Source organism: Bombina bombina, chromosome 2, assembly GCF_027579735.1.
Source record: "Bombina bombina isolate aBomBom1 chromosome 2, aBomBom1.pri, whole genome shotgun sequence".
Taxonomy (NCBI): Eukaryota; Metazoa; Chordata; class Amphibia; order Anura; family Bombinatoridae; genus Bombina; species Bombina bombina.
Window position 1 is genome coordinate 523,952,638 of NC_069500.1, and position 27,613 is coordinate 523,980,250.

The 27,613-nt window shown below is 38.6% G+C and overlaps 1 protein-coding gene across 1 annotated transcript; it reads left to right on the top strand.

The window, feature by feature from the left end:
* Positions 1-1,602: 1,602 nt before the first annotated feature.
* On the top strand, positions 1,603-27,613 carry C2H14orf93 (chromosome 2 C14orf93 homolog). The gene is made up of 6 exons (XM_053702304.1): positions 1,603-2,619; positions 12,071-12,409; positions 22,238-22,299; positions 22,403-22,506; positions 26,728-26,840; positions 26,973-27,613. Exons 1-6 carry the CDS (start codon positions 2,029-2,031, stop codon positions 27,381-27,383), a joined length of 1,620 nt encoding a protein of 539 aa, XP_053558279.1. The 5' UTR covers positions 1,603-2,028; the 3' UTR covers positions 27,384-27,613.

Genomic DNA, 27,613 nt, shown 5'->3' on the forward strand with positions numbered 1-27,613 from the left:
GCCATCAGACTCAGTTTTCACTTGACAACTGATACTGCATGGGCTTTCAGCGTGTCGAACGTAGACCTACGTTATGGGGTATGCTGAGCTTTGTACTACATGACGTAGTTCTGTGTCCGATTGGGGTAAGGGGTTAATTCTTTCAGCTTTTTACTTCTACCGAGAATGCTCAAAACATAGAAAGATAAGTTATTTTAAACCTTTATGTCTCAGCAATCGCTTCTCATTTTTAAATTATGCGAACAAAGTACCTAGTAGGCATATCTATCTGCGCACCAAATTTCATAAAGATTGGTGCAGTCATTTGTGCTGTATCTTTTTCAATGGATTGTGGAAAGTGCTATTTTCAAAACTTAAAATGGATACGAAACCCACATTTTTTTTTTCTTTTATGATTCAGATAGAACAGGCATTTTTAAACAACTTTCTAATTTACTCCTATTCTCATTTTATTTTTCTCCTTTATCTTGGTATCTTTTGTTCAAAAGCAGGGATGTATGCTTAGGAGCCGGACCATTTCTGGAGCACTATATGTCAGCAGTTTTGCACAAATGTTATTCATTTGCAAGCGCACTAGAGGGCAGCACTATTTCCTGCCATATAGTGATCCAGATGCCTACCTAGGTATCTCTTCATCAAAGAATATCATGGGAACGTAGCAAATTTGATAATAGAAGTAAATTGGAGACTTTTTTATTTTTTAAATGGTGTGCTCAAACACAATTTTTTTTGGGGGGGGGGTTTAATAGCCCTTCAATAATCTAATTCAAGTGTGACCCCAAGACACTGGGCATGCAGGGTTATTATCAATAGTTAAAGAAAATTGGGGAATAGAGAGATTTTGGAAGAAGTGGGGGGATAAGGAGCTGTGCTTTGAAGAGATTTCCTTTAAAGGGCCATTATACACTCATTTTTTTTCTTTGCATAAATGTTTTGTAGATGATCTATTTATAAAGCCCATAAAGTTTTTTTTTTTTTTTTTTTTTTTTTTTTTTAAATTTATAATTTTGCTTATTTTTAAATAACATTGCTCTGATATTCAGACTCCTAACCAAGCCCCAAAGTTTTATTTGAATACCGTCAACTACCTTCTCCAGCTTGCTTCTGTTTGTGTAAAGGGTCTTTTTTCATATGCAAAGGAAGGGGGAGGGGGAGTGTCTTATTTCCCACTTGCAGAGGGCTTTCCAACTGCCTTTTCAACAGAGCTAAACTGAAAGCTTCTAACTATGTTTTTAAACCATTTTATACTGGATTTTTATATCAGTATCTGTGCATCTTATTCTTTATAGTAGTGTCTATTACATGCAGTTATATGAAAATGAGTGTATACTGTCCCTTTAAGGTAGTGAGAGGACATCCAGGATGATGTATTAGAAAGACAGTGACACAAGTTAGCAAGGAAGGGGTGGGTTTGTTTGTTGTGGTTAGGGTATATTTAGGAAAATATTATACCTGTATGGGTACTTGCTACTCAGAGTTGAGAGTCGCTATCCTAGAATAATCTGTATGAACTCCTTAATATGCCATAACAGATTTGACACAAACACGAATGAATGGAATTTTGGAACACCATATTTTGCAAATATGTACATATGGATCTTTTAATCTAATTGCAAATTATTTTATGTTACATTACTATTTTATATGTGAAGCAATAGGTCAATGAAGACATCTCCTGTATAGTAAATTATATTATTTTTTTGGTACTTGATTCCATAGATTGTTACACTAGCTTATTGTTAATAATATTTATAAAGAAAGCATGAACATAATATAGAAGTGTTATATATAGAAAAATAGTGATACACAAGGAACAGTAAAATACCAAAATATTAATAAACAAAATTTTTAGTTGTTATTTTAAAGAGTAATAGTTAAATAACTGATGGACATGTAGTTTTGTGTATTTTTTATTGATAGAGCATATTTTACCTCAGGATATTTATTTTGATGCAATATATTTACAAGAATCTTATAAAGATCTGCAAGGGCTTATAGAGTTTATCCATTGGTTAACATTCCATAAATATGTCATTTAGTGCAACTATTCTGTTCTCCCCTCCACCCCAACTCGATGGAAAATGTGGATGTGGGAATGAAAGCAATAAGGGTAGTACAAATCCTGTTGAAGGAGTAACCCCAATCACTGTAACTGGCCAGGGTGTTGCGGTACAAGGATCTGAGCAACTTCTGCATCTTATCTATCAGCGAGTTGAGAAAGCAGTAGGGTTGGCAGAAGCTGCTCTCGGTGTAGCCAAAGCTAATGGCAGCCTCCTGAGCCAACTTCAAGAAGAAGTCAGTGGGCTGAAAAGGGTGTGCGAGCAACAAGAGAGTCCTAAAACCCCACCAAACACGAATGTGAGATGCAAAATGTCAGAGGATGAGGAGCCTGATGAAATACGAGGAGTACAAGTTGTAATAGAGGAGTTGAGGCAGTTGGGTGCAGCATCAGCTTCTTTGCTTCCTGGACTACATTCAACACCAATAGACAGGATTTCAAGGGAAACATGTTTGCCTCAATGCCCTCCTCCTAATGAGTCCATCCCGCTACTCAATCCCTTACATGGTCCTGTCAGCACAGGGAGAAACTCTTTACGCAATGAGGAAAGCATATGCACGGTATGTATTCTAAAACTGTAATGCAATATAGTTGTATGGGGGAATCTCTCTCTTTCACTTTCTTTTTCTCTTTCTTTTTCTCTCTTTCTGTTTCACTCTTTTTTTTTCTCCTTTTTCTTTCTTTCTTTTTCTCTCTTTCTCTTTCTGTTTCTCTCTTTTTTTTCTCCTTTCTTTTTCTTTCTTTTTCTCTCTTTCTCTTTCTTTTTCTTTCTTTTATTATTTATTATCATTTATTTGTATAGCGCCACCAAATTCCGTAGTGCTGGGTACAATGATAGGGGTATACAGTGACAAGAATTTGTGATAAACTAAACAAATCTAGTACAGAAGGAAGAGGGCCCATCTCCGGAGAGCTCACAGTCTACAGGTTTAGGGTGCAGAGACATAAGGTTGGGGTAGCTTGTCACATTGGTTGTAGTTGCTGCAGTGAGTCAGGCAGTTCATGTTTAAGTTTGGCTAGGATGAGATATGGAGGGGAAATGGTAAGCCTCTCTGAATAGGTGGGTTTTCAAGTAGCGTCTGAAGCTATACAAGGTAGGAGACAGTCTTATGGAGCGGGGTAGAGAGTTCCAGAGGCCAGGAGCAACACGTGAGAATTCTTGGAGATGGGAGTGGGACGAAATAACAGGAGTGGAGAGACGTAAGTCAGAGGTTGATCGAAGAGGACGAGATGTGGAATATGTCACAATGAGAGAAGAAATATAGTTGGGAGTTAGACTGTTGAGTGCTTTGTAAGTTAAGGTTAATACTTTTCAATTGTATTCTGGAGTATATGGGGAGCCAGTGTAGAGACTGGCAGAGCGGTGCAGTTGATGTAGATCGGCGACTTAGGTGGATGAGTCTAGCAGAAGCATTCATAATAGATTGGAGAGATGAGAGGTGGTGTTTTGGAAGGCCATTTAGAAGTAGATTGCAATAATCAATGTGTGACAAAATGAGGGAATGAAATAGTATTTTTGTAGTTTTTTTTGAGTAAGGAAGGGACGAATTCTGGAAATGTTGCATAGGTGTGAACGGCAGGATTTGGTAAGTGCTTGTATATGTGGGTTGAATGTGAGTTCTGAGTCAATTGTGATCCCAAGACAGCGGACCTGGGGTGAGGTATTGAGAATAGAGTCTCCAACCGTCAGGGAAATGTCAGGTGTTGGAGGTAGTTTGAAGACATCCAAGTGGAAATTGCAGAGAGGCAGTTAGAAATCTGGTTGAGTAAAGAAGGAGAGATATAAGGAGAGGAAAGATAGATTTGGGTATCAGCATATAAGTGGTACTGGGATCCAAAGGAGGCTATAAGTTTCCAAGGGAGGATGTATAGAGAGAGAAAAGCAAGGGACCCAAGACAGAGCCTTGCGGTACTCCCAACTGAGAGAGGCATATGATCACAAGGTATGTTGTTAAAGGAAACTGAAAACGAGCGGTTTGAGAGATATGAAGCAAGCCAGGAGAGGACTGTGTCTTGGATGCCAAATTAATGTAGTATTTTTAGGAGGCGAGGATGGTAGTCTGTGTCAAAAGCAGCTGACAGGTCAAGAAGAATTAGTAAGGAGTAGTGGCCTTTTGCTTTAGCTGATAACAGGTCATTTGTTACTTAAGAGCGGTTTTTGGTGAGTATTTAGGGCAGAAACCAGATTGTAGTAGTGGATCAAGTAAGGAGTTGTGAGAAATTGAGTTAGCCGATTTATAGACCAGTCGTTCCAATAATTTCTCTTTCTTTTTCTCTCTCATATTTTTTAATATTATATATGGTTTTTTTTATTACTTTAATCTCTGTTTTGCAGAAACTTATATAATACTTTTGCATGTGGTTTTCTGTGTTTTATCTGTATCATGAGACAGAATATTTAGGAGCTACACACCCTTTTTGTGAACCAGACAAGGGTCTTTGCATATAGTTATGTGTAGAATAATACAGTTAGATCCATACTAGATGTTTACTTCATGCTCTTATCTATTTCTGATCTCTCTAGACTTAAATTATTTGATTCCTTTGCAAGTGGTTCCTTGCAGAATAGTTTTCCTGACCTTATTAATACATTGTTTGAATCATGCTTATTTGTTTCATTTGCGAGTCCTCACAAAAAGTGTGTGTTTAATTTCAAACATTTCATGATATTGTGGCTCAGAGGAGGGCGAAACACACATCATCCTCTGTTTCCGTGTGGGTGTTCATGATCTTCATTCCCTTGAAGAAACCATTCTTCTTTGTCTTGCTGTTCTCATTATTACAAGAAAGTTAAAAGGACATTAAAATTCACATGATTCTGAAAGAGCATACAATTAGAAACAACTTTCCATTTGACTTCTGTTATCAAATTTGGTTAATTATTTTGGTATTCTTTGTTAAAGGAGCAGCAGTGAACTACTGCAAGTTAGCTGAATACATCTGGTGAGCCAATGACAAGAGGCATATATGTGCAGTCACCAATCACCAGCTAGTATCAGTATTGGAAAAAACATACACTAGTACACTTACCACCATTACTGTAGCCACATTCACAGCGTTGCTTCAGTACGGACACATGTTCTTTTTCGGATACTGACGAGCTCACTGTGGTGCTGGAATAGTCCCGTGAGGCAGACTTGAACTTCAATTCTTTATTGTATAAATGTTAAAAGCATGGCAATAAACACAGTAACATTGTAATCCACAAAGAAGGGCACGGAACAACCTTGCATACGCGGTTTCCTGCTTTTCATCAAAGTATTCATTGAGAATGAAATAAATTAGATAATTGATGTAAATTGTAAAGTTGTTTTTAAATTGCATTCGCTATCTGAATCATGAAAGAAACAATTTGAGGTTTCATGTCCTTTAAGTATATGGGTTAAAGACTGTTCTTTTAGCTTTAGATCTTATGAAAGAGGTGAAAAGTCTTAGTTCAACTGTTAAATTTCTAAAAGGAACATAAAACACAATTTATTTTGTAAGGTGGTGAGAGTCCACAAGTCTGGGATTCAACTTCTGGCCACCAGGAGGCAAAGATTCCAAAAAAACTTCAAGAGTACTAATTCCATCCCACCTCTCTGATTAGCCAGTCTTATCTTTTGCTTCCCAGGAGGAGGGTGAAGAATTGAGGTGTTCGTTTCTTCAATGAGAGGGGTTCTCAAACCCCCGTCTGGGGTCTATGTTCTCCTCAGAGAGCGGCTACAGAAAGACAGAGTATATTGGAGTATATGGGAAGTGACTCAATTACTTCCAGTGTAGGAGTTAGTCACAAGCTTTTTGGGTTGTCTAGAAACTCCTTACAGTGATCCTCTGCTGTGACGTACACAGCACTGGATGTGCGCTCTACTGCTGTAATTTCAGCAATGAGTGGAGTGGGTGCAGTTCAGGTAAGTACTTAATTACACTTTGCACTCACATAGCCCACAGGCTATTAATAGGTACAGGCATTACACAATACATCATAGCCAGGGGACTAATCTTTCAGACAGTTTACACCACCTCATATACTTAGTCATTTAGTGACTGAGGTATTATGTTAAAGGGCAACCTTATGGTGATTTGGCAGTCTATTCATTTGTTACACAATTTTGGGAATTTACAGTTTTTATTGTTAACGTAAAACCTTTCTTGCTTTTCGCTAGCGCTATGCAGGTGCGCTTTCAATTTTACTGTACTTATATTGCATGTGTCCGCTTTGTTCCACAGCTGAGTTTTTCCTTAGCTGTAAATTTACTGTAAATTTGGATCTTTAAGAAGGCAGATCATTTGACTTTGCAAGTGTATTTTGTGCAAAATGTTTTCTCCCTGTGAAAATTTCCAATTCTTGTACGAATCACCTAATTCATGCCTGTCAATCTGATGCTGCTCTTGCCTCTAAAGCAGTCTGTCCTCCCTGTTTGTTCTTTACAGGGGAGTTTATCAGATTTTGTTTCAGGTTTTAAAGATTTTGTACGCTCTACTGTCTCTGAAATGTTGGCGGCTATGCCTTCTCCAATTAAGCGCAAAAGATCTGTCTGATAATAATCCTACTTTGGATTTATCCTCCCATTCCAGTTATCTCAAGGCTAGATATGTTAAAAATATTTTCAAAGATTCAGAATCCTCAGATATGTCAAGAGTCTGTCTCTGAACAGGACTCAGATTCATCCTCTTTTATGTTTAAATTGGAACACCTTCGTACCTTACTAAAGGATGTTTTATCTACGTTAGGAGTTCAAAATCCTAAACCGGCTGAGGAAAAGTCAGTTAAGCAATTGGCTCTTATTTTCAAACTTGATGCAATAACCAAGATCATTATCAAAGAGAGGTAAATAACTGAGATTCCTTATAATCCAGCTTCAAGATTTAAAATGTTTCAATTACGGTCTTCTAATTTAGGTCTTTGGGGGGATCATCCCTAAGGTAGACAGAGCCATTTCCACTTTGGCTTAGCGTACTACTATTCCCGTTGAGGATAGTACTTCTTTTAAAGATCCCATGGACAGAAAATTAGAGTCTTTTTATAGTTTCTTTTTCAGGCTTGTTGTCAGTATAGCCTGTGTGGCAGCACCCTCTACTCTGTGGTGTGACAGTTTCTCTGATCAGATTTCAGACCACTCTATGGATGATGACTTTCAACACGTTTGGATCTTACTAGATCTTCCAATGCATTTATTGGCATTATGGCAGTTTCGTGCCAGATAAATATTCTCCCCACAAAGAGGTCCAATGAGCCTTTCGCTTCCTACTAGCATTTTGAGTGTATGATCTGAGCACATACACGTTAAATATAGTGGTCTGTTGTGTGTTTCCACATTCAGGTAGTAGATTACACTTCCTAATATTTATTTTATTAGGATTTGTGGGGTTGATGGTCCCGGCTATAATATTTAAATACTTGAACATATTGTATCAATAGTACCTATGGATACAGTTTCTTTCTTTTTGCTATATTCTTTTAGAATTCTGCTATTTTTACAAGAGGGTTTAGATAAGGGCTTATCTGCTAGCTCTTTGACAGGTCAAATATCAGCCCTTTCGGTTCTATACCATAAGAAAATTGCTAAATTTCCTGATGCTCAGAGTTGTGTTCAAGCTTTGGTCTCATTAAAACCAGTTGTTAAGCCAATGTCTTACCCTTGGAACCTTATTTGGTTTTAAAGGTCTTGCACTTTTTGCCATTTTAACCTATGCAATCTATAGACGTTCAGTTTCTTTCTTGGAAAGTATTGTTTCTCTTAGCGATCGCTTCAGCTGGAAGAGTCTCTGAATTGTCTGCTCTTTCTTGTGATCCTCATTATCTAGTTTTCCATGAAGATAAGGCAGTTTTTTAAGAACAAAATTTGATTTCTTCTCAAAAGTAGTTTGTTCGGACAACTTTAATAAATAAATTGTTGTTTCTTCTCTTTGTCCTAATCCTAAGAATTCTAAAGAAATGTTTCTACATAATTTGGATGTAGCTAGAGCCTTAAAGTTTTATCTTCAGGCCACAAAAGATTTTAGGCAATCCTCTATAGTTTGTTCGTCAATCTCACGGTCCATGCAAGGGTCTGAAGGCCTTGGCCGGTGCTTCCTAAGTTAAAGCTTTTCATCCACAAGGCTTACTTGGAATCGGAAAATGTCTCTCCCGAAGCCTATTACTTCTCACTCTATCACTCTACCAGTCAGTTTCCACTTTCTTGGCATCTAAAAATGAGGCTTCTGTAAAACAAATTTGCAAAGCAGCAACTGATCATCCCTGCATAAATTTTCAAAATTCTACCGCTTTGATGTTTTTGCTTCTTTGGAAACAGCTTTTGGTAGCAAAGTTCTCCAGTCAGCAGTTTCTGGAAATTGGGTGCCTACATTTTTTTTCTAAAAATGTTTTATCCCGCCCTCATTACTCGTGGACTCCGCAGCTTGGGTATTAGTTCCTATATGTAAAAGACTTGTGGACTCTCACCACCTTTACAAAAGAAAGAAAAATGTATGTATACATGATAAATTCATTTCTTTCAAGGTGGTGAGAGTCCACTAGGCCCGCTCTATTTATTTAGTTTTTTTTTTCTGAATGTAATTCTAGTTTTGCACCTCATTTCCCTGCTCTGTGCTTTCCTACTTTTCTACTTCTCCTTATTTGGCTATACGTAAGACTGGCTAATTAGAGAGGTAGGAGGGATTGAGTACTCAAGAGTTTTTGGATTAGCGCCGTTCCTCCTCCCGCCATATTCATCAATTGATTGACGGATGACAAATCTGCAAATCCACGTTAGTGATTAGTGGATTGCTAATTCGTCATCTGTCATTCAATTGATGAATATGGCGGGCGGAGGAACGGAGCTTAACCTTGTCTTCTGAGATTTTACCTTGTAATGCTATAAGTATATACTACACATTTTGATGAATGAAAGTCTCATTCATTTTTTTTAATTTTATTTTATGACTTGAGCAACTATGCTCAAGTTTACATAAACTTTAAGTTAAAAAAAATAAAGCAATGTTCTCAGAACAAATTAAATTACTGTGTTGTGTCTTTATATGGTCACATATATCTGAAGGTTACATATATTAAACTATTCACATTTGGCACAGTAAAATATACATTTCTCCAACATAGGTGTGTCCGGTCCACGGCGTCATCCTTACTTGTGGGATATTCTCTTCCCCAACAGGAAATGGCAAAGAGCCCAGCAAAGCTGGTCACATGATCCCTCCTAGGCTCCGCCTTCCCCAGTCATTCTCTTTGCCGTTGTACAGGCAACATCTCCACGGAGATGGCTTAGAGTTTTTTGGTGTTTAACTGTAGTTTTTATTCTTCAATCAAGAGTTTGTTATTTTAAAATAGTGCTGGTATGTACTATTTACTCTGAAACAGAAAAGTGATGAAGATTTCTGTTTGTAAGAGGAAAATGATTTTAGCAACCGTTACTAAAATCGATGGCTGTTTCCACACAGGACTGTTGAGAGGAATTAACTTCAGTTGGGGGAAACAGTGAGCAGACTTTTGCTGCTTGAGGTATGACACATTTCTAACAAGACGATGTAATGCTGGAAGCTGTCATTTTCCCTATGGGATCCGGTAAGCCATTTTTATTACATAAGAATAAAGGGCTTCACAAGGGCTGTTAAGACTGGTAGACATTTTCTGGGCTAAAACGATTGATATATAAGCATTTTTAATACTTCATAGCTTTGAGGAATTATTTTATTCTTGGGAATTATGTAAAATAACCGGCAGGCACTGTATTGGACACCTTATTCTCTAGGGGCTTTCCCTAATCATAGGCAGAGCCTCATTTTCGCGCCTCTATTGCGCACTTGTTTTTGGGAAGCATGACATGCAGATGCATGTGTGAGTAGCTCTGATACATAGAAAAGGCTTTCTGAAGGTTTGGAGAAAGGATTATCTGCAAGTTCTTTGAAGGGACAGATTTCTGCTTTGTCTGTGTTACTTCACAAAAAGCTGGCAGCTGTGCCAGATGTTCAAGCTTTTGTTCAGGCTCTGGTTAGAATCAAGCCTGTTTACAAACCTTTGACTCCTCCTTGGAGTCTCAATTTAGTTCTTTCAGTTCTTCAGGGGGTTCCGTTTGAACCCTTACATTCCGTTGATATTAAGTTATTATCTTGGAAAGTTTTGTTTTTGGTTGCAATTTCTTCTGCTAGAAGAGTTTCAGAGTTATCTGCTCTGCAGTGTTCTCCTCCTTATCTGGTGTTCCATGCAGATAAGGTGGTTTTGCGTACTAAACCTGGTTTTCTTCCGAAAGTTGTTTCTAACAAAAACATTAACCAGGAGATAGTCGTGCCTTCTTTGTGTCCGAATCCAGTTTCAAAGAAGGAACGTTTGTTGCACAATTTGGATGTAGTTCGTGCTCTAAAATTCTATTTAGATGCTACAAAGGATTTTAGACAAACATCTTCCTTGTTTGTTGTTTATTCTGGTAAAAGGAGAGGTCAAAAAGCAACTTCTACCTCTCTCTGTTTTTGGCTTAAAAGCATCATCAGATTGGCTTACGAGACTGCCGGACGGCAGCCTCCTGAAAGAATCACAGCTCATTCCACTAGGGCCGTGGCTTCCACATGGGCCTTCAAGAACGAGGCTTCTGTTGATCAGATATGTAAGGCAGCGACTTGGTCTTCTCTGCACACTTTTACTAAATTTTACAAATTTGATACTTTTGCTTCTTCTGAGGCTATTTTTGGGAGAAAGGTTTTGCAAGCCGTGGTGCCTTCCATCTAGGTGACCTGATTTGCTCCCTCCCTTCATCCGTGTCCTAAAGCTTTGGTATTGGTTCCCACAAGTAAGGATGACGCCGTGGACCGGACACACCTATGTTGGAGAAAACAGAATTTATGTTTACCTGATAAATTACTTTCTCCAACGGTGTGTCCGGTCCACGGCCCGCCCTGGTTTTTTAATCAGGTCTGATAATTTATTTTCTTTAACTACAGTCACCACGGTATCATGATTTCTCCTATGCAAATATTCCTCCTTTACGTCGGTCGAATGACTGGGGAAGGCGGAGCCTAGGAGGGATCATGTGACCAGCTTTGCTGGGCTCTTTGCCATTTCCTGTTGGGGAAGAGAATATCCCACAAGTAAGGATGACGCCGTGGACCGGACACACCGTTGGAGAAAGTAATTTATCAGGTAAACATAAATTCTGTTTTTCAGCTAGAAAATTATTAAGGCTGCTTGATTCTAATTGAGGCCACACTTAGCATGCAGCCAAAGTTCCCCCTGAGCTGTTGATACTGATAATTAACTGGCCGTGTTATGCTTCATCTGATTCCAAATACTGAATGAATAGTTGCATGCATTTTAAACCACCCGTTACATTTTTTACATTTTTTTTTTTTTTTTTTAAAGTGCAACACAATTTCATATGGTTATTCGCTGCTTTCACAAGGCTTTTTTTTTTTTTTTTTTTTTTTTAAATTACCCGTCTGCTTGTGTGTATATACAAGCTTAGTCTAACTTCATTCCAGTGGGAGACCTAGTCTGCCACTTTTAATAGGGACAGCTTTTGTTAGAAGCAATCCTGGCAGGTGTACCATCGCTATACCATCTGTGCTATGTAAGCACAGAGCCTGTGCATTTGCTTCCTCCCTGCCAGATATCTCTCTGTGTATTAACTCTGTCCCTGCAAAGATAAACCAAATAGGCGGAGGATGCACACATCTTAAAAAAAGGCAGATTTTTTATTTAAATTGATTTGTTTGAGTGAGTGTGTGTGTGTGTGTGTATGTATATGTATATGTATATGTATATATATATATATATATATATATATATATATATATATATATATATATATATATATATATATATATATATATATATGTGTGTGTGTGTATATATATATATATATATATATATATATATATATATATATATATATATAAATATATATATACTGTGTATGTGTGTGTATATATATATATATATATATATATATATATATTTATATTATTTTTTTATATAAGTCGTCCAACTGATAGCTCACACATTTAAATTTAGACTTCTGATTGTTTATTAATTTTCTTTTATAGGCTATTGATGACTTTTTAAGCCCAGAGGGTCTTGCCCCGAGGATTTTAGCCCCTAACTTTGTGAAGCAGCTGACTGCCACCCGTCCTCATGGAGAAGCAATTGACATTCTGAATGAGACAGTTCCCCCAATTTCAAAATCTGGACATTCTCATCTCCTAATTCAGAAGGATGGTTCAGTGAGCCCTGGTGGGATGATTATGATGGAGACCAGTCCTGGAGCAGCAGAACTACGGCAATCAACTTCTCCACCTATAACAACATTTTACACAGGCACTTCCAGCCGCCAGCGTAACAGTGGGCAGAAATGTTCCCGCCGCAAACGTGACTTAGTGTTGTCAGTGAGTATGCATGCATGGTACAGCCTAGGACGTAGTAGGTCACACTCTTAATGGGACATGAAACCCTAACTCTTTCTTTCATGATTCAAGAATGCAATTTTAAGAAATTTTCCAATTAACGTCTATTAGCAAATTTTCTTCATTCTCATGTTATTCTTTTTGAAGAGCGTACCTAAGTAGGTAATGTGCTTGTGAGCACTATAGGACCGCAGTGTCTGAACCCTTCTGCTATCTAGTGTTCTTGCAAATGTGTAACATTAATGAAAAGCATTCTTACAAAGCTGCTGCCGTACAGTGTTCCTGAGCCTACCAATTTGATTATTGAAATGAATTGGAAAGTTTTCTTCTTGTTTTTTTTTTTTTGCTGGTTTGTTTTTTTAAATGTATCTGAATCAAGGGAAAAAAAGGTTTAAAAAAGTGTGATTGCAACTTAATAGTAAGCATATTCATTATTTTTTCTCTATTTAGGGATAAATTACAAGTGGCGTGCTAACAGTGGCGAAAAGGGGTTTATATCGGCGCTTTGGGTGCGTCAGGTATTTTGCTCGTATTACAAGTTAAAAGTAAACACAATTGGTTGAGCGCAATTAAAGTTAATGCACGTCGGGTTAGTGTGATATGTCATGTATTGGCGGTGCATTAATGTGGAGGAGCCTATGTGGTTGCCTTGACTGAATGTATCGATATGTCCGCAACATTATTTGCCTGACACAGAGTTGCTAACTAGTAACTACCCATATTGAATAAACAATAGCCTAGCATCAGCAAAACACGCCCCCGTGACGTCAGGCGTGACGTTTCCGTCAATGGGGCAGCAGCAGGTATTTCTGCTAGCTACACACACGGATAGCATACACGCAGCTTCAGAATGGCGTTATAGAACGCTGAGCACACAGAATTTAAGTGAGGTATGTCCATGCAATATCCTGCTGTTTTATTGTTGTATTGTTGACAGAATTCATTTTTCACTATGGCAGAGTTCTATCAATGGCATGTACACGAGTGAAACGCCCTAATAGGTGACACGTTTCTTGGTTTTAATATAATTTGGACATGTTGTATATATGGGAGATATAATCACATTGGGGGATATAGGGAGCAAAATATGAACGTATTTTGTTATATATATATATGCATATGCGCCGGACCATTTTTGTTTGAGAACCTGGGTTATGCTTGCTTATTGGTGGGTAAATGTAAGCTTCCAATAGGCAAGCGCTATCCATAGTGCTGAACCTAAAATGGGCTGGCTGCTAAGATTTACATTCCTGCTTTTAAAGTAAAGATAGCAAGAGAATGAAGACAAATTGATAATAGGAGTAAATTAGAAAGTTGCTTAAAATGTCATGCTCTATCTGAATCATGTCAGAAAAAATTTGGGTTCAGTGTCTCTTTAAGTAAATGAAAACATGTAAAAGCATATTTATGCAATATTCATATTTAATAAATTGTTATACTGTGTATTTTCACATCCCAATGTTCTGCACTTAGCAGAATATGTTCTATGTATTTCTAAATAGATATTCATATATATATATATATATATATATATATATATATATATATATATATATATATATTTATATATTTGTGCAAAGAAACATCAAATATATGTAGAAATATGTGTTTATGAATAAATAGAACATATTATTGTATTTGAAGAACATTGGAATGTGAAATATTCATATTGTCATGTCAGGTTATGCAATTGTCTTTGCGCGTAAGTAATTTTGGTCCATTGACTTCTGTTGATGAATACGTTATAGTGTATGCGTTTTTCTAAATTTAGCATTTTGCGCACAAGCAAAAACAGTTTACTTTCAACTTGTAATAAAAGCGCAACCCGACGCATGCAAAAAGCTTACTTCTAGCACAGTTAGCGCTCAAGCGGTTGATTTTACTGCCAACTCAAGCTAAAAGTTAAGCTAAATTAGTTATTACAATTTTTTTCCAATGATTGTTGCACACATTTTCATTAAATGATTTCATATTAAATGTATGCATTTAATTTGTGTTGGATAGATTAAAGGGATATGAAACTCCATTTTCTTTCATGTTTCAGATACAGCATAAAATTTAAAGAAAACTTTCCAATTTACTTCTATTATCTAATTTGCTTTGTTCTTTTGGTATCCTTTGTTGGCAATGATACCTAGTAAGGTTCAAGAGCTGAGAGCTAACTGTGATTGGCGGCTGCACATATATGCCTCTTGTCATTGATTTACCGATGTGTTCAGCAAGTTCCCAGTAGTGCATTGCAGCACCTTCAATAAAGGATACCAAGAGAATGAAACAAACTGATAATAGTAGTAAATTGGAAAGTTGTTTAAAATTGCATGATCTACCTGAATCAGGAATTAAATTTTGAGGGTTTTATGTCCTTTTTAAGTAACATTTAGAAATAATAGAAAATGTTATAATATTGTAAAGTATGTATATGCCCCTACCCTGCTGGCAACATTTTCTGTGGAGAACGCTGTAGGTCTGTCTTACCTTTTAATCATGACGAGTTCAGTAGACATAAAACTACACGGAATTATTATTTTTCTTAGTATGTTTCTTTATATATTATTTTAACTGAAAATCCCCAGTACATAGCATTAACCAATAAAATGTAAAAATATAATGGTATTTCAATAGAGAATTATATTCCGAAACAAATGTATTTTATTATGGGTTTAAATCATAAAAAGGGGTACAATACATAATCAAAGTTGTGCTCCTTTGCCACTACAGGTGAGGATGCATCAGGTGAGCCAATCAGAAGCAGACATACACGTGTATGCTTCAGTCACTGGATTTATCATCATCTGGAGCAGAATGGGGGTGTTCCAGGAGAGCAAGTTTAACCCTTTTGAAAGAAGCTAACACAATTACATATATAATGTTCCAATTAAAAATAGCTTTTTTATTTTTACCTTAGAATGCTCAGTCAACAAATGCTTACCATCATTATGTTTTATAATGGTTCAGTAGTATAATGAAATTCATCAAGGGAAATGGTTTACAACAGTTTGGGATTTTTTATTTTTTTATTTTATCTTACACCAAACAAAGGTACAACCTTTCTTAAATTTTTAAGGTATATTTTTAACAATATTATTTTCTTTCCAAAGGCAGGGAGAGTCCACAACTTCATTCCTTACTGCTGGGAAGATCAACACCTGGCCACCAGGAGGAGGCAAAGACATCCCAGCCAAAGGCTTAAATATCCCTCCCGCTTCCCCCATCTCCCTAGTCATTCTTTGCCTTTTGTCACTGGAAGAGGATGACAAAGAAGTGTCAGAAAATACGGATAGTCCTTTAATGGGTATTTTCCCTTTAAGAGAGGGATGGAGTTTGAAGTAGTCATGTAAATGTCTCAGTGAGAGTATTGATGAAAGTTAGAGTCTGGAGATGCAGGGAAAGTTTTTCTATGAATTGATCTAGACTACCTATCTAACAGCTCCTGGGTAATCAGTGTTAACGAGTACTCGGGTACCTGTCAGAACACCGTAGCAAGACTGTCACACTTGAGAGGCTGTGTCTGTTCCGCAGCATAGATCCTGGAGGGTAAGTCAGCTTTATTTAAGATTTATGCAGGGACTCAAATGGGTCACAGTGTGACACCTTATAGCCTCTATAAGATCCGGGGTTAATATCTCTTTGTTTATGAGATTATTCTTGGAGCAGTTTGGGGACTTTGTGTACTGCTTTGTTTCCTACAGTAACACTTGTGAAGGGTTTGGGCTCAATTTAGACTGGGTTCTTTCGGCAATGGAACTTTTGAACCACGTGGTCGGGTGCGTCTAGATACCATTCTTGTACGATCCTGCTGCAAGGAAATCTATCTGTCCTACGGATAGCATTTTTCCTAGTTGGTCTTGGTCTAGGAGGTGGTGAGTGCCCCAGCCACTGGGGTTATAAAGGTGCCTCTTTATTATTAAGACCGTTTTGTTTTTTACCTTCTGTGGGATTGCATCTCCAGCAATGGAGGACTCTGAGAGGGTTCTGTACCTTCTATATTAATTAATAATACCTGTCTATATTGTGCGGAAGCCTTGGTTTGTCCACCTACTCAATTTTGTTCCAATTGTCTGTGTACTGTTCTAAAGTCTAAGAAGGGAGCTAAATCTGTTAACCACTCTAGCATAATTAGCTCCTCTGAGCCGTCCACCTCTCAGGAATCTGTGGTCCGGGAGATACCTTCCCTATCCCCTCAAACCATTTCACATGCAGTTCCCCGCAGCATGCCTATTACTCCGGCTGGAGGGGGCTTTTTTCCAGTGGACTTTACTATGCAGTTACAATCTGCTGTGTCCGCAGCCCTAAGTACCTTACCTATCTCTGTAAAACACAAGAGAAAGGTTAAACATAGTACTGGATATATCTAATATCCAATCGGATTTAGCCAGTATGTCTCAACTGTCCGAGGATGAGATAACCTCTGTAGCGTCGGAGGGTGAACTTTCAGAGTCGGGAGACTTCTTTGGCTAATCCGCCTCCTTCTAAGATTAAACATCTGCACTTTCTGCTAAAGGAGTTTTGTCTACTCTAGAGGTTCCCGAAGCAAAGCTTCCTGAGGAAGCCAAGATTCCAAAATTAGACAGGGTCTATGAAGACAGGAAGGCCCCACAGACTTTCCCGGTTCCAGTTCGCATGGTGAACATAATTAGTAACGAATGGGAAAGGATTGGAACTCCTTTTTCCCCTTCCTCAACTTTCCAGTTCCTGACTGTCAAATAAAACTGGAGTAAGGTGGATGGAGCCATTTCGACGCTAGCTAAGCGTACCACTATCCCTCTGGAAGATAGCTCTTCCTTTAAGGAACCTATGGACAAGAAGTTGGAAAGTTACCTGAGAAGATTGTTCCAACATATGGGGTTTTTGTTCGAGCCTGCAGCAATGGCAGTTGCCGTTGCAGGGGCAGCCACCTATTGGTGTGACTCTCTGTCAGAACTTATCGAGGTGGAATCTCCCCTCGAGGATATTCAGGAGAGGATTAAGGCTTTAAGGATAGCAAATTCCTTTATCTGTGATGTGAATATGCAGATTGTCCGGCTGAATGCAAAGGCTTCAGGTTTTGCGGTTTTAGTTCGCAGGGCTCTCTTGTTGAAGTCTTGGTCCGCGGTTATGGTTTCTAAATCCAGACTCCTTTCCTTACCATTCAAGGGTAAGTTTTTATTTGGTCCAGGTCTGGACTCCATCATTTCTACTGTTACTGGGTGGGAAAGGTGCTTTCCTAACACAGGATAAGAACAGACCTAAGGGATGGCAATCCTCTCATTTTTGTTTGGACAAGTCCCAAAGCACTCAATCATCCTCCAAGCCCGAGCAGTCCAAGAGTACTTTGAAGCCTGCCCAGTCCTGGAACAAGTCCAAACAGGCTAAGAAGCCCGCAGATAACAAATCTGCATAAAGGGGCGGCCCCCGATCCGGGACCTGATAGAGTAGGGGGCAGACTGTCGTTTTTCTCAGACGCCTGGTATCAGGACATTCAGGATCTTTGGGTGTTAGAAGTTGTATCTCAAGGATACAGGATAGGATTCAAATCTCATCTCCTCTCCCGACTGTCTACAAGATCAGAAAAGAGGACAGCCTTTTTAGATTGCGTACAGGACCTATCCTCCTTAGGCGTAATCATCCCGGTACTTGCATCAGAAAGAGGTCTAAGGTTTTATTCAAACCTCTTTGTGGTTCCCAAAAAGGAGGAAATGTTTCGTCCCAATTCTGAACTTGAAGTGTCTTACCAAATTTCTAAGTGTCCCCTCCTTCAAGATGGAGACGATCATGTCTATCCTTCCTCTGGTTCAGAAGGGACAATTCATGTGAACTATCGATCTGAAGGATGCATACCTTCTGCTCTCAGAATATTTACAAAGGTTTTGGGTGCTCTGTTAGCTGTGGCTAGAACCCAGGGTATTGCAGCAGCTCCTTACCTGGACGATATTTTGTTACAGGCCCCATCTTTTTATTTTGCAAGGGAACACTCAGAATTTCTTCTTTGGTCACGTGGATGGAAGATAAACCTGGAAAATAGTTTGCTTAGGCCAAATACCAGGGTGAATTCCCTAGGTACAGTCATAGACTCGGTATCCATGAAGATCTTTCTAACAGATCAGAGAGGCATTGCAAGCTAGCAACAGCGTGTCTTGCCCTCCAGGCCTCCTTAAGACCTCCGGTGGCCCATGGGCTTATGGTGTCTTGTATGGACATTATTCCTTTTGCCAGATTCCATCTCAGACCTTTACAACTATGCATGCTGAGACAATAGAATGGCGACCATTCAGACCTGTCTCAATGGATCGTCTTGGACAACCTGTCGAGAGACTCGCTCTCTTGGTGGCTCTGTGAAGATCACCTGTCTCTAGGTACGTGCTTATTGAGACCATCCTAGGAAATTGTGACTACAGACGCCAGTTTTCCTGGCTGGGGAGCTGTTGGGGGTGCCAGGAAGGCCCAGGGCTTGTGGACTCAGGAGGAATTCACACTCCAATCAATATATTGGAACTTTGGGGGAATCTTCAATGCTCTGAAGGCATGGCCCCAACTAAATTCAACCCAGTATATAAGATTCCAATTAGACAATATAACTTCAGTCGCCTACATCAACCATCAGGGAGGAACGAGAAGTTCCTTAGTGATAAGGGAGGTGTCTCAAATCTTACAATGAGCAGAAGCCCACAACTGTATTCTGTCAGTGATCCACATCCCGGGAGTGGAGAACTGGGAAGCGGACTTCCTCAGCAGACAATACTTTCACCCCAAGGTGTTTTCAGAGAGTTTCAGCAGATGGGGGATGCCGGAAATCGATCTCATGGCCTCTCGTCTCAATGCCAAACTACCCAGGTACGGGTCGAGATCGAGGGATCCTCAAGCAGAACTAGTAGACGCTCTAGCGGTTCTATGGAGGTTCAGACTCATATCTCTCTCCTCCATTGCCTCCTCTCCCTCCTGTAGTGGCCCGCATGGAGCAGGCCTTAGTGATTCTAATTGCTCCATCCTGGCCTCAAAGGACCTGGTTTGTAAATCTGGTGGGAATGTTCTCATCTCCTCTGTGCAGGTTACCTTAACGGAAGGACCTTCTAATACAGGGTCCTTTCCTACATCAAAATCTAGATTCTCTGAGGCTGACTCCGTGGAAATTGAACGTTTAGTCTTAGCCAAGAGAGGATTCTCTGATAGTGTTATAGACACTTTGATCCAGGCTCGTAAGCCGGTTACTCAGTACATCTACCATAAGGTGTGGTGGACTTACTTGCACTGGTGTGAGGAACAAGGTTTTTCATGGCATAAGGTAAAGGTTGCCATAATTTTATCGTTTCTCCAAGATGGATTGGATCTCGGCCCTATCAGTCTTACTGTACAAGAGATTAGCTGAACTTCCGGACGTGCAGTCCTTTGTTAAGGCTCTGACTAGCATCAGACCTCTGTTCAGACCTGTTGCTCCGCCATGGAGCCTCAATCTTGATCTTGTGTTTTGCAGTAGGCTCTGTTTTGAGCCCATGCATGCTATTGATCTTAAACTGTTATCTTGGAAAGTTTTGTTTTTGTTGGCCATTGCCTCTGCTCGCAGTCTCTCTGAGATTTTGGCCTTACAGTGCGATCCCCCTTACCTTGTTTTTCATGCCGATAAGGCGGTTTTAAGTACTAGATTAGGTTTCCTCCCTAAAGTGGTGTCCGATCGTAACCTCAATTAAGAGATTGTTGTTCCTTCCTTTTGTCCCAATCCTTCTTCCGCAAAGGAACGTTTGCTCCAGAATCTAGATGTGGTTCGTGCCTTAAAGTTCTACCTTCAGGCTACTAAGGAGTTCAGAGAATCTTCATCTTTGTTTGTTCTTTATGCGAGTAGACCGCTTCTTTGTTTTTATGATTGAGGAGTATCATCCACTTCACCTATGATAAAGCGGGACAGCAGCCTCCTGAGAGGATAACGGCTCATTCCACTAGGTCAGTTGTTTCTTCCTGGGCTTTTAAGAACGAATCCTCTATGGATCAAAATTTGTAAGGCGGCTACCTGGTCCTCCTTACATACTTTTTCTAAGTTTTACAAATTTGATGTGTTTGCTTCGGCTGAAGCAGCCTTTGGGAGAAAAGGTGTTGCAGGTTGTGGTGCCCTCAGATTAGGGTCCGCCTTTTTCTTTAGTTTCCCTCCCGTTCATTCAGTGTCCTCTGGAAGCTTGGGTATTGTTTACCAACAGTAAGGAATGAAGTTGTGGACTCTCCCTGCCTTTGGAAAGAAAGCAAAATGTATGCTTACCAGATAGGTTCCTTTCTTTCATGGCAGGGAGAGTCCACGACTCCACCCGTGTGAATTTTCGGGGCGGCTCCCTTTTATTTTTTCTTCTGGCACCTTTATACCCTGATGTTTCTCCTACTTTTTCTCGTTCCCTCGACCGAATGACTGGGGGGGATGGCGGAAGTGGCAGGGATATTTAAGCCTTTGGCTGGGGTGTCTTTGCCTCCTTCTGGTGGCCAGGTGTTGATATTGCCAACAGTAAGGAATGAAGTCGTGGACTCTCCCTGCCAGGAAAGAAAGGAATTTATCTGGTAAGCATAAATTTTGTTTTTGTATTCTATTTTACAATTAAAACCTATTTTTTTATAAATAATATTGTGGGAGGGCATTCGTTTTCCACATAGAGAAACTTTTTCTGTCTGTCAAATCTAACTAAGTGGCTATGGAGAAAGTGTACATTTATGCTCATATTTGTACCAAAAGTTGGTAAGCATGTTTTGTACCAATTCTTCATAATTGTCTGCTTTGTGGTTACCCAAGAAGTTGACAACGAAAAACATAGCTGCATCAGGCAGAAGCTTAAACATCAGTCATAAATTTAGTGAAATTTTAATATTTGATGAGTTTACGATTTTGAGGACCATCAAAGATTTCTGCTTTTAGTTTTTCAAAACTCCGTCCAAGAAACTATCTACAAATGTATTTGAAGCAATTGCTATCTCTGTCCAAGGCCTTAATAAATTGCTTAATCAGTCCAAGCTTGATATGGAGTGGTGCAAGAATGTTTTGAAGTTTTTTTGTTTGTTTTTTTTTTCTGTCAATCATTTGTTCGTTAATAATGTTTACTGCACCTACAGTCATGTCTTCCCTTGAAGTACATGTCACTTTTTTCAAATGATCCAGCTTTGCCCTACTATCCAACAGGCAGATGAAACAAGGGTACTTTACTCTATCCACTTTGCTGCCCAAGCAAAAAGTTCACCACCTTTAGATCAACCACTTGTGCTCATTATAGAAGAGCTTCTGCAAGGTCATTTTGATATTTTCATATTCTTACTGAATAAATGCCCAGTATCTAAAAAATAATCTTAAAAACAGGGGCACTTTCACTAGCAGATCAATGACGATCCAGCTTCCTCCAATCGTTTCATGCCTCACAAAAACTGGACACCAAAGGGGGCACACAACATTTGGAGGAAGCTGGATCTTCGTCGATCTGCTAATGAAAGCAGGAGCTGCGGCCAGAGGATCAGCATTAGGTTTGCCATAACGCAAAGGTATTTTAAAAAAATAAGCATGTTCGTTAAGTTTAATGAATGAAAGTGCCCCTGTTTTTAAGATTGTATAAAAAACAATGTTACAGAGTAAAAAGACAGATCAAACTCTGCTGCATATGTCAGCAGCCACAGGTCATACTGGGGTAAAATCATAATTTTAAGGGTATCCGTTATCTCAAAAATTAGAGCCAATTCTGCAAAACTAATGTCATATTTTTTTATTTTTTTTTAGCTAGTGCTAATACTGCATTAGGGTATATATAATGTATTGTATGCACATATGCTAATTAGAAGACAGAGTGCTCAAATATATTATTGTTTTTTTCCCCACAGAAACTGGTGCATAATATTCATAACCACATCTCTAATAATAAACGCTTCAATGGCTCTGAAAGGTAAAAGCTTCATTGCACTGTTCTTTGAAAAATGTTGGTTGGCTCATTGCATTTTCTTGCTTGGCTCACAGTGAACTACTCTTCTCTCTCTCTCTTATTTTAGCATCAAGTCTTCCTGGAATATATCAGTCTTAAAGTTCCTTGTGGAAAAGCTGAAACAAGAGCTGGTGTCTAGTATAAACCATTACACGGACAAAGAACTCAAAGGTGCTGGAGTTTACACTGAAAAACTAGTATAAAGACTTTGTATGTGCAAATATGTAGTTATGTATTCTGTGGTGGAGACGATTTTCTTGAAGCCCAAAGAAAATATATTGCAGACAATGTTAGTATACTCTAGGAAGCCATACAAAACTGGTACTTTATCTACATCTGAGTCAAAAGTGTGTAGTTACACACATACATAAAAACCTACTTAAGATCTGGCTGGCCATGCAATTAGTAGCAGTAGTCATTCAAACCTTCCACAAAGTACGACTGTATCTATGTGCAGGGGCATTACTGATCCTACAAACTATCACCTAGATTACGAGTTTTGCGTTAGAGGCTGTCCGGTGCTAACGAGCAGTTTATACTCACCGCTCACTTACAGACATCGCTGGTATTACGGGTTGTTACAAACCAGACAAGAAGTGAGCGTTGAGCAAAATTTTGCTCATTACCGCACTCCAATACCAGCGCTGCTTACGTTAGCGGTGAGCTGGTGTAACATGCTCGTGCACGATTTCTCCATAGGAATCAACGGGGAGAGCCGGCTGAAAAAAAGTCTAATACCTGCAAAAAAGCAGCGTAAAACTCCTTAACGCAGCCCCATTGATTCCTATGGGGAAATACATTTTATGTCTACAACTAACACCCTAACATAAACCCCGAGTCTAAACACCCCTAATCTTACACTTATTAAGCCCTAATCTTCTGCCCCGACATTGCCGACACCTACATTATAATATTAACCCCTAATCTACCGCTCCGGACACCGCCGCCACCTACATTATACTTATGAACCCCTAATCTGCTGTCCCCCAACATCACCGACACCTACATTATATAAACCCCTAATCTGCCGCCCCCAATGTCGCTGCAACCTACCTACACTTATTAACCCCTAAACTGCCACACTCCCGCCTCGCAAACATTAGTTAAATATTATTAACCCCTAATCTGCCATCCCTAACATCGCCGACACCTACCTACATTTATTAACCCCTAATCTGCCGCCCCCAACGTTGCCACCACTATATTAAAGTTATTAACCCCTAACCCTAAACCTAACACCCCCTAACTTAAATATAATTAAAAGAAATCGAAATAAAAATTCCTATCATTACCTAAATTATTCCTATTTAAAACTAAATACTTACCTATAAAATAAACCCTAAGCTAGCTACAATATAACTAATAGTTACATTGTAGCTATTTTAGGGTTTATTTTTATTTTACAGGCAAGTTTGTATTTATTTTAACTAGGTACAATAGTTATTAAATAGTTATTAACTATTTAATAACTACCTAGATAAATTAAATACAAAAGTACCTGTAAAATAAAACCTAACCTAAGTTACAATTACACCTAACACTACACTATAATTAAATTATTTCCATAAATTAAATACAATTAAATTATCTAAAGTACAAAAAAAACAAACACTAAATTACAGAAAATAATAAACAAATTTACAAGATTTTTAAACTAATTACACCTAATCTAATCCCCCTAACAAAATAAAAAAGCCCCCCCAAAATAAAAAAGCCCTACCCTACACTAAATTACAAATAGCCCTTAAAAGGGCCTTTTGTGGGGCATTGCCCCAAAGTAATCAGCTCTTTTTCATGTAAAAAAAAATTACAAATCCCCCCCCCCCCAGCATTAAAACCCACCACCCACACAACCAACCCTACTCTAAAACCCACCCAATGCCCCCTTAAAAAAAACCTAACACTAACCCCTTGAAGATCACCTTACTGGGAGAAGTCTTCATCCAACCAGGCCGAAGTCCTCAACGAAGCCGGGAGAAGTCTTCATCCAAGCCGGGCGAAGTAGTCCTCCAGACGGGCAGAAGTCTTCATCCAGACGGCATCTTCTATCTTCATCCATCTGGTGCGGAGCGGGTCCATCTTCAAGACATCCGATGCGGAGCATCCTCTTCATCTGACGGCTCTTCTGGAATGAAGGTTCCTTTAAATGACGTCATCCAAGATGGCGTCCCTTCAATTCCGATTGGCTGCTAGAATTCTATCATTCTGATGAAGGGGTCTGTGTAAACCCTGAAACGTTAAAAATAAACACTAGTTTATGACCCACTACAAAGAAGTCCTGAGAGTGCTTTTAGATTATTTTGGTATTATTTGCATGATTGCACCCAGGCCTGTGACCCAGGAGGCCGGATCTACTATGGTTGCACTTATATACATATACATACAGTCAGTATATAGTTTTTGTGTTAGAATGTCTCGTTTTCATGGATTTCAATTTTAACAAAAATATTTCACCATTGTTTAGTACATACTTTTTTTAAAACCTATTCTTAGTCCTAGTTAAATGAAGTATGGTCACATCTTAAGAACCAATACTATGATTCCATGAATGAGTTATAATTGAAACTCCCAATTTTTAAAGAGAGATAAGTTACATTAACACATTTAGTGCCAAGTCATTTCACACACTTGTGCTATAGTTCCTTTTAGTTAATTAGCACTTTACACTTATTTTTGATAAGGAACCTGCACTAATTAATCTCTTTACTTTTTTCTAGACAATACTGTAACAGGGAATAAATACTATAATATGGCAAAATGCCACCTTATAAAATGCAAAAACAGACATTTACGGCCCCACATTTAGCATCCATTCACCTTCCCAAAACAACAGAGTTTAGGATTACATAACAATACCAATATTGTTCAAAACAATTTTGCAATGAAGGACATGAAATGTTCTTTTATGATTCCGACAGAGCATACAGTTTTAAAAGTTTCAAATTTACGTCTATTATCAAATTTGCATCATTCTCATGTTATTCTTTGTTGAATAGATACCTGAATAAGTAGTGTGCACATGTTTGGAGAACTTCATAACAGGAAATAGTGCTGCCATCTAGTGTTCTTGCGAATGTATAACATTGTTGCAAAACTGCTGCCATATAGTGCAGCAGACACGTGCTCGCACCTGAATTACATCGTTGCTTTTCAACAAAGAAAATGTGATAAAAGAAGTAAATTGGAAAGCTGTTTAAATTGTATGTTCTATCTGAATCGTGAAAGAAAAATGTTAAGGTTTATGTCCCTTTTAAGGATCAGAAGATAAAATGTATTATTGTTGTCACTTTGCACCATCATGAAATTTATGCAGAAAATTAACAGGTGTAAAATATCTAACCATAAAAAAATTAGATACATTTTTAAATTCAATACCTGAATCTATGAGCCCTGACATTGACAAAATGAGTTTAGTTGTTGCTGTCAGGTGATCATCATCATTATTATTATGCCAGTCAATTGACAGTTATACAACATGAAACCCCTTATTTGAATGGTTGGGTCTTCAAATGATCAGTTTTATTATACTGTATATTTCTATAGTGATGGGGTATTAGAGCCCTTTTTAAAAATCACCAAAATTCCTAAAATAGAAGCAATATTGTAAGGTATTTGTCATTGTTATAACAATCACTGGGCATATGGACAGACACAGGAACACTTATTTCAAAAAACAGGATTGCAGCTTTCAAATAAGCGGTCTCCAGTTTCCTAATGTATTTTGGATGGCAACATAGCGCACACGCCACTCCTCTGATATTGTTAGTTATGCCTACAGTATGTTTCTGTCAGGTGATCACTGTTGCCATGGTAATAAACTGATAGTTTAACAAGTTGTTCCATACAGAACATGTTGCAAGTAAATGAGTTCATGTCTGATAGTTTCATTCATAACAAGTTGTTTTTATAAGGACATTATAGACCAAATGGATTGAATCAGTGGAATCAGCATAAAACATTACTGTGATAAACTAATACTACGTTACAAAGCAGTTTGGAAGGGATTAACTAAAACCACAAAGTGATTTTATTGCAAAATATCTTGTTGTTTTAAAGATAGACTTCCATACCAGCCTTGCTTTTAAACTCCTATTACAGGCTATAGTATTTATTGGGTGATAGATCTCAATGCAAAAGGAAATTGCAGAGTTATTTTGCTCATTCTAAATGTTTTTTTTTCTCCATTTATTGCTAAATCAGATTGTATACATAAGCACTGTCAGAATAACCCTGGCTTATTACCCCACACATAGTTTCATTGCATTACTGTCATACCGTTTGTGCTTTTGTTATTAGAATTGACATAACATAAACATATTATCTCTCTTTCATTTGATACTTATATTTATTTGTTATAATATTATCCTAGTGCTTTTTGATTAAATTTTCCAGGTGCCTGTGTTGCTTACTTCCTTACTAAGAGGAGAGAATATCGAAATTCTATGAATCCCTTCAAAAGTTTAAGAGAGAAAGAGGAGAAAAAGTTGAGAAGCCGGAGATACAGGGTGAGGAAAACCAAAGATTATTAACTGTGACAGTCTCTCTCTTTGTTGCGGAGTATATTTTGTTAATTTATGATACTTTTCTATCATTGTTTCTTTTGTCAATGATTATCTCTATGATACTGTGTTTTGCAGCTCTTTGCTAATAGGTCCTGGGGAGTGCAGCAGTTTCCAGTGGAAGAACAAGCCCTATGGGAGGGTGTGACAGAAGAACTCATGTCAGATGAAGAGGATAGTCTGTCAGAGCCTGGTGTCTGGGTAGCCCGCCCCCCGCGTTTCCGGGCACCTGAGCTCTCTAGACTGTGCTATAGCATAGACTCACACTCTAAACATGGCAATAAAGCCAACCGTATCTACGGTGCCCTATCTGATAGACTTCCTTCTGCAGAGCTGCAGTTGTTGCCACCACACCTCTATAACCAAGACTGGGAAAGAGAGATAGATGACAACGATGATATAGACATTGAAGGAGGTGGAAGAGGAAGAAAATCTTACTGCCCAGATCTAAACTCTTTTATAGAAATCAAAGTGGAGAAAGATGAATGACTACACAAGGAGGGGAATACAATGTGTGAACAGTGAGAAACTGATGAGGTAATGTGTCCCCTGTGGGGAGGCAGAGCCATGGATGATATAGACTAATCTTAAATCATAGAATCAGAAACATTACAGAATATTATGGACAACTATATCAGTGTGCTGATTGCTGGTTCATCTGCATAATGTGGTGACTGAACAACTGTTACATCAATAACAATAAAATTATCATTTTTAAA

What these genes read in the sequence shown, in the direction of transcription:
- C2H14orf93 (XM_053702304.1), top strand. Translation starts at nt 2,029, where the DNA reads ATGTCATTTAGTGCAACTATTCTGTTCTCCCCTCCACCCCAACTCGAT. An exon ending in AACGTGACTTAGTGTTGTCA is followed by an intron (nt 12,410 to 22,237) that starts GTGAGTATGCAT and finishes TTTTCCCCACAG; the next exon opens with AAACTGGTGCATAATATTCA. An exon ending in CGCTTCAATGGCTCTGAAAG is followed by an intron (nt 22,300 to 22,402) that starts GTAAAAGCTTCA and finishes CTCTTATTTTAG; the next exon opens with CATCAAGTCTTCCTGGAATA.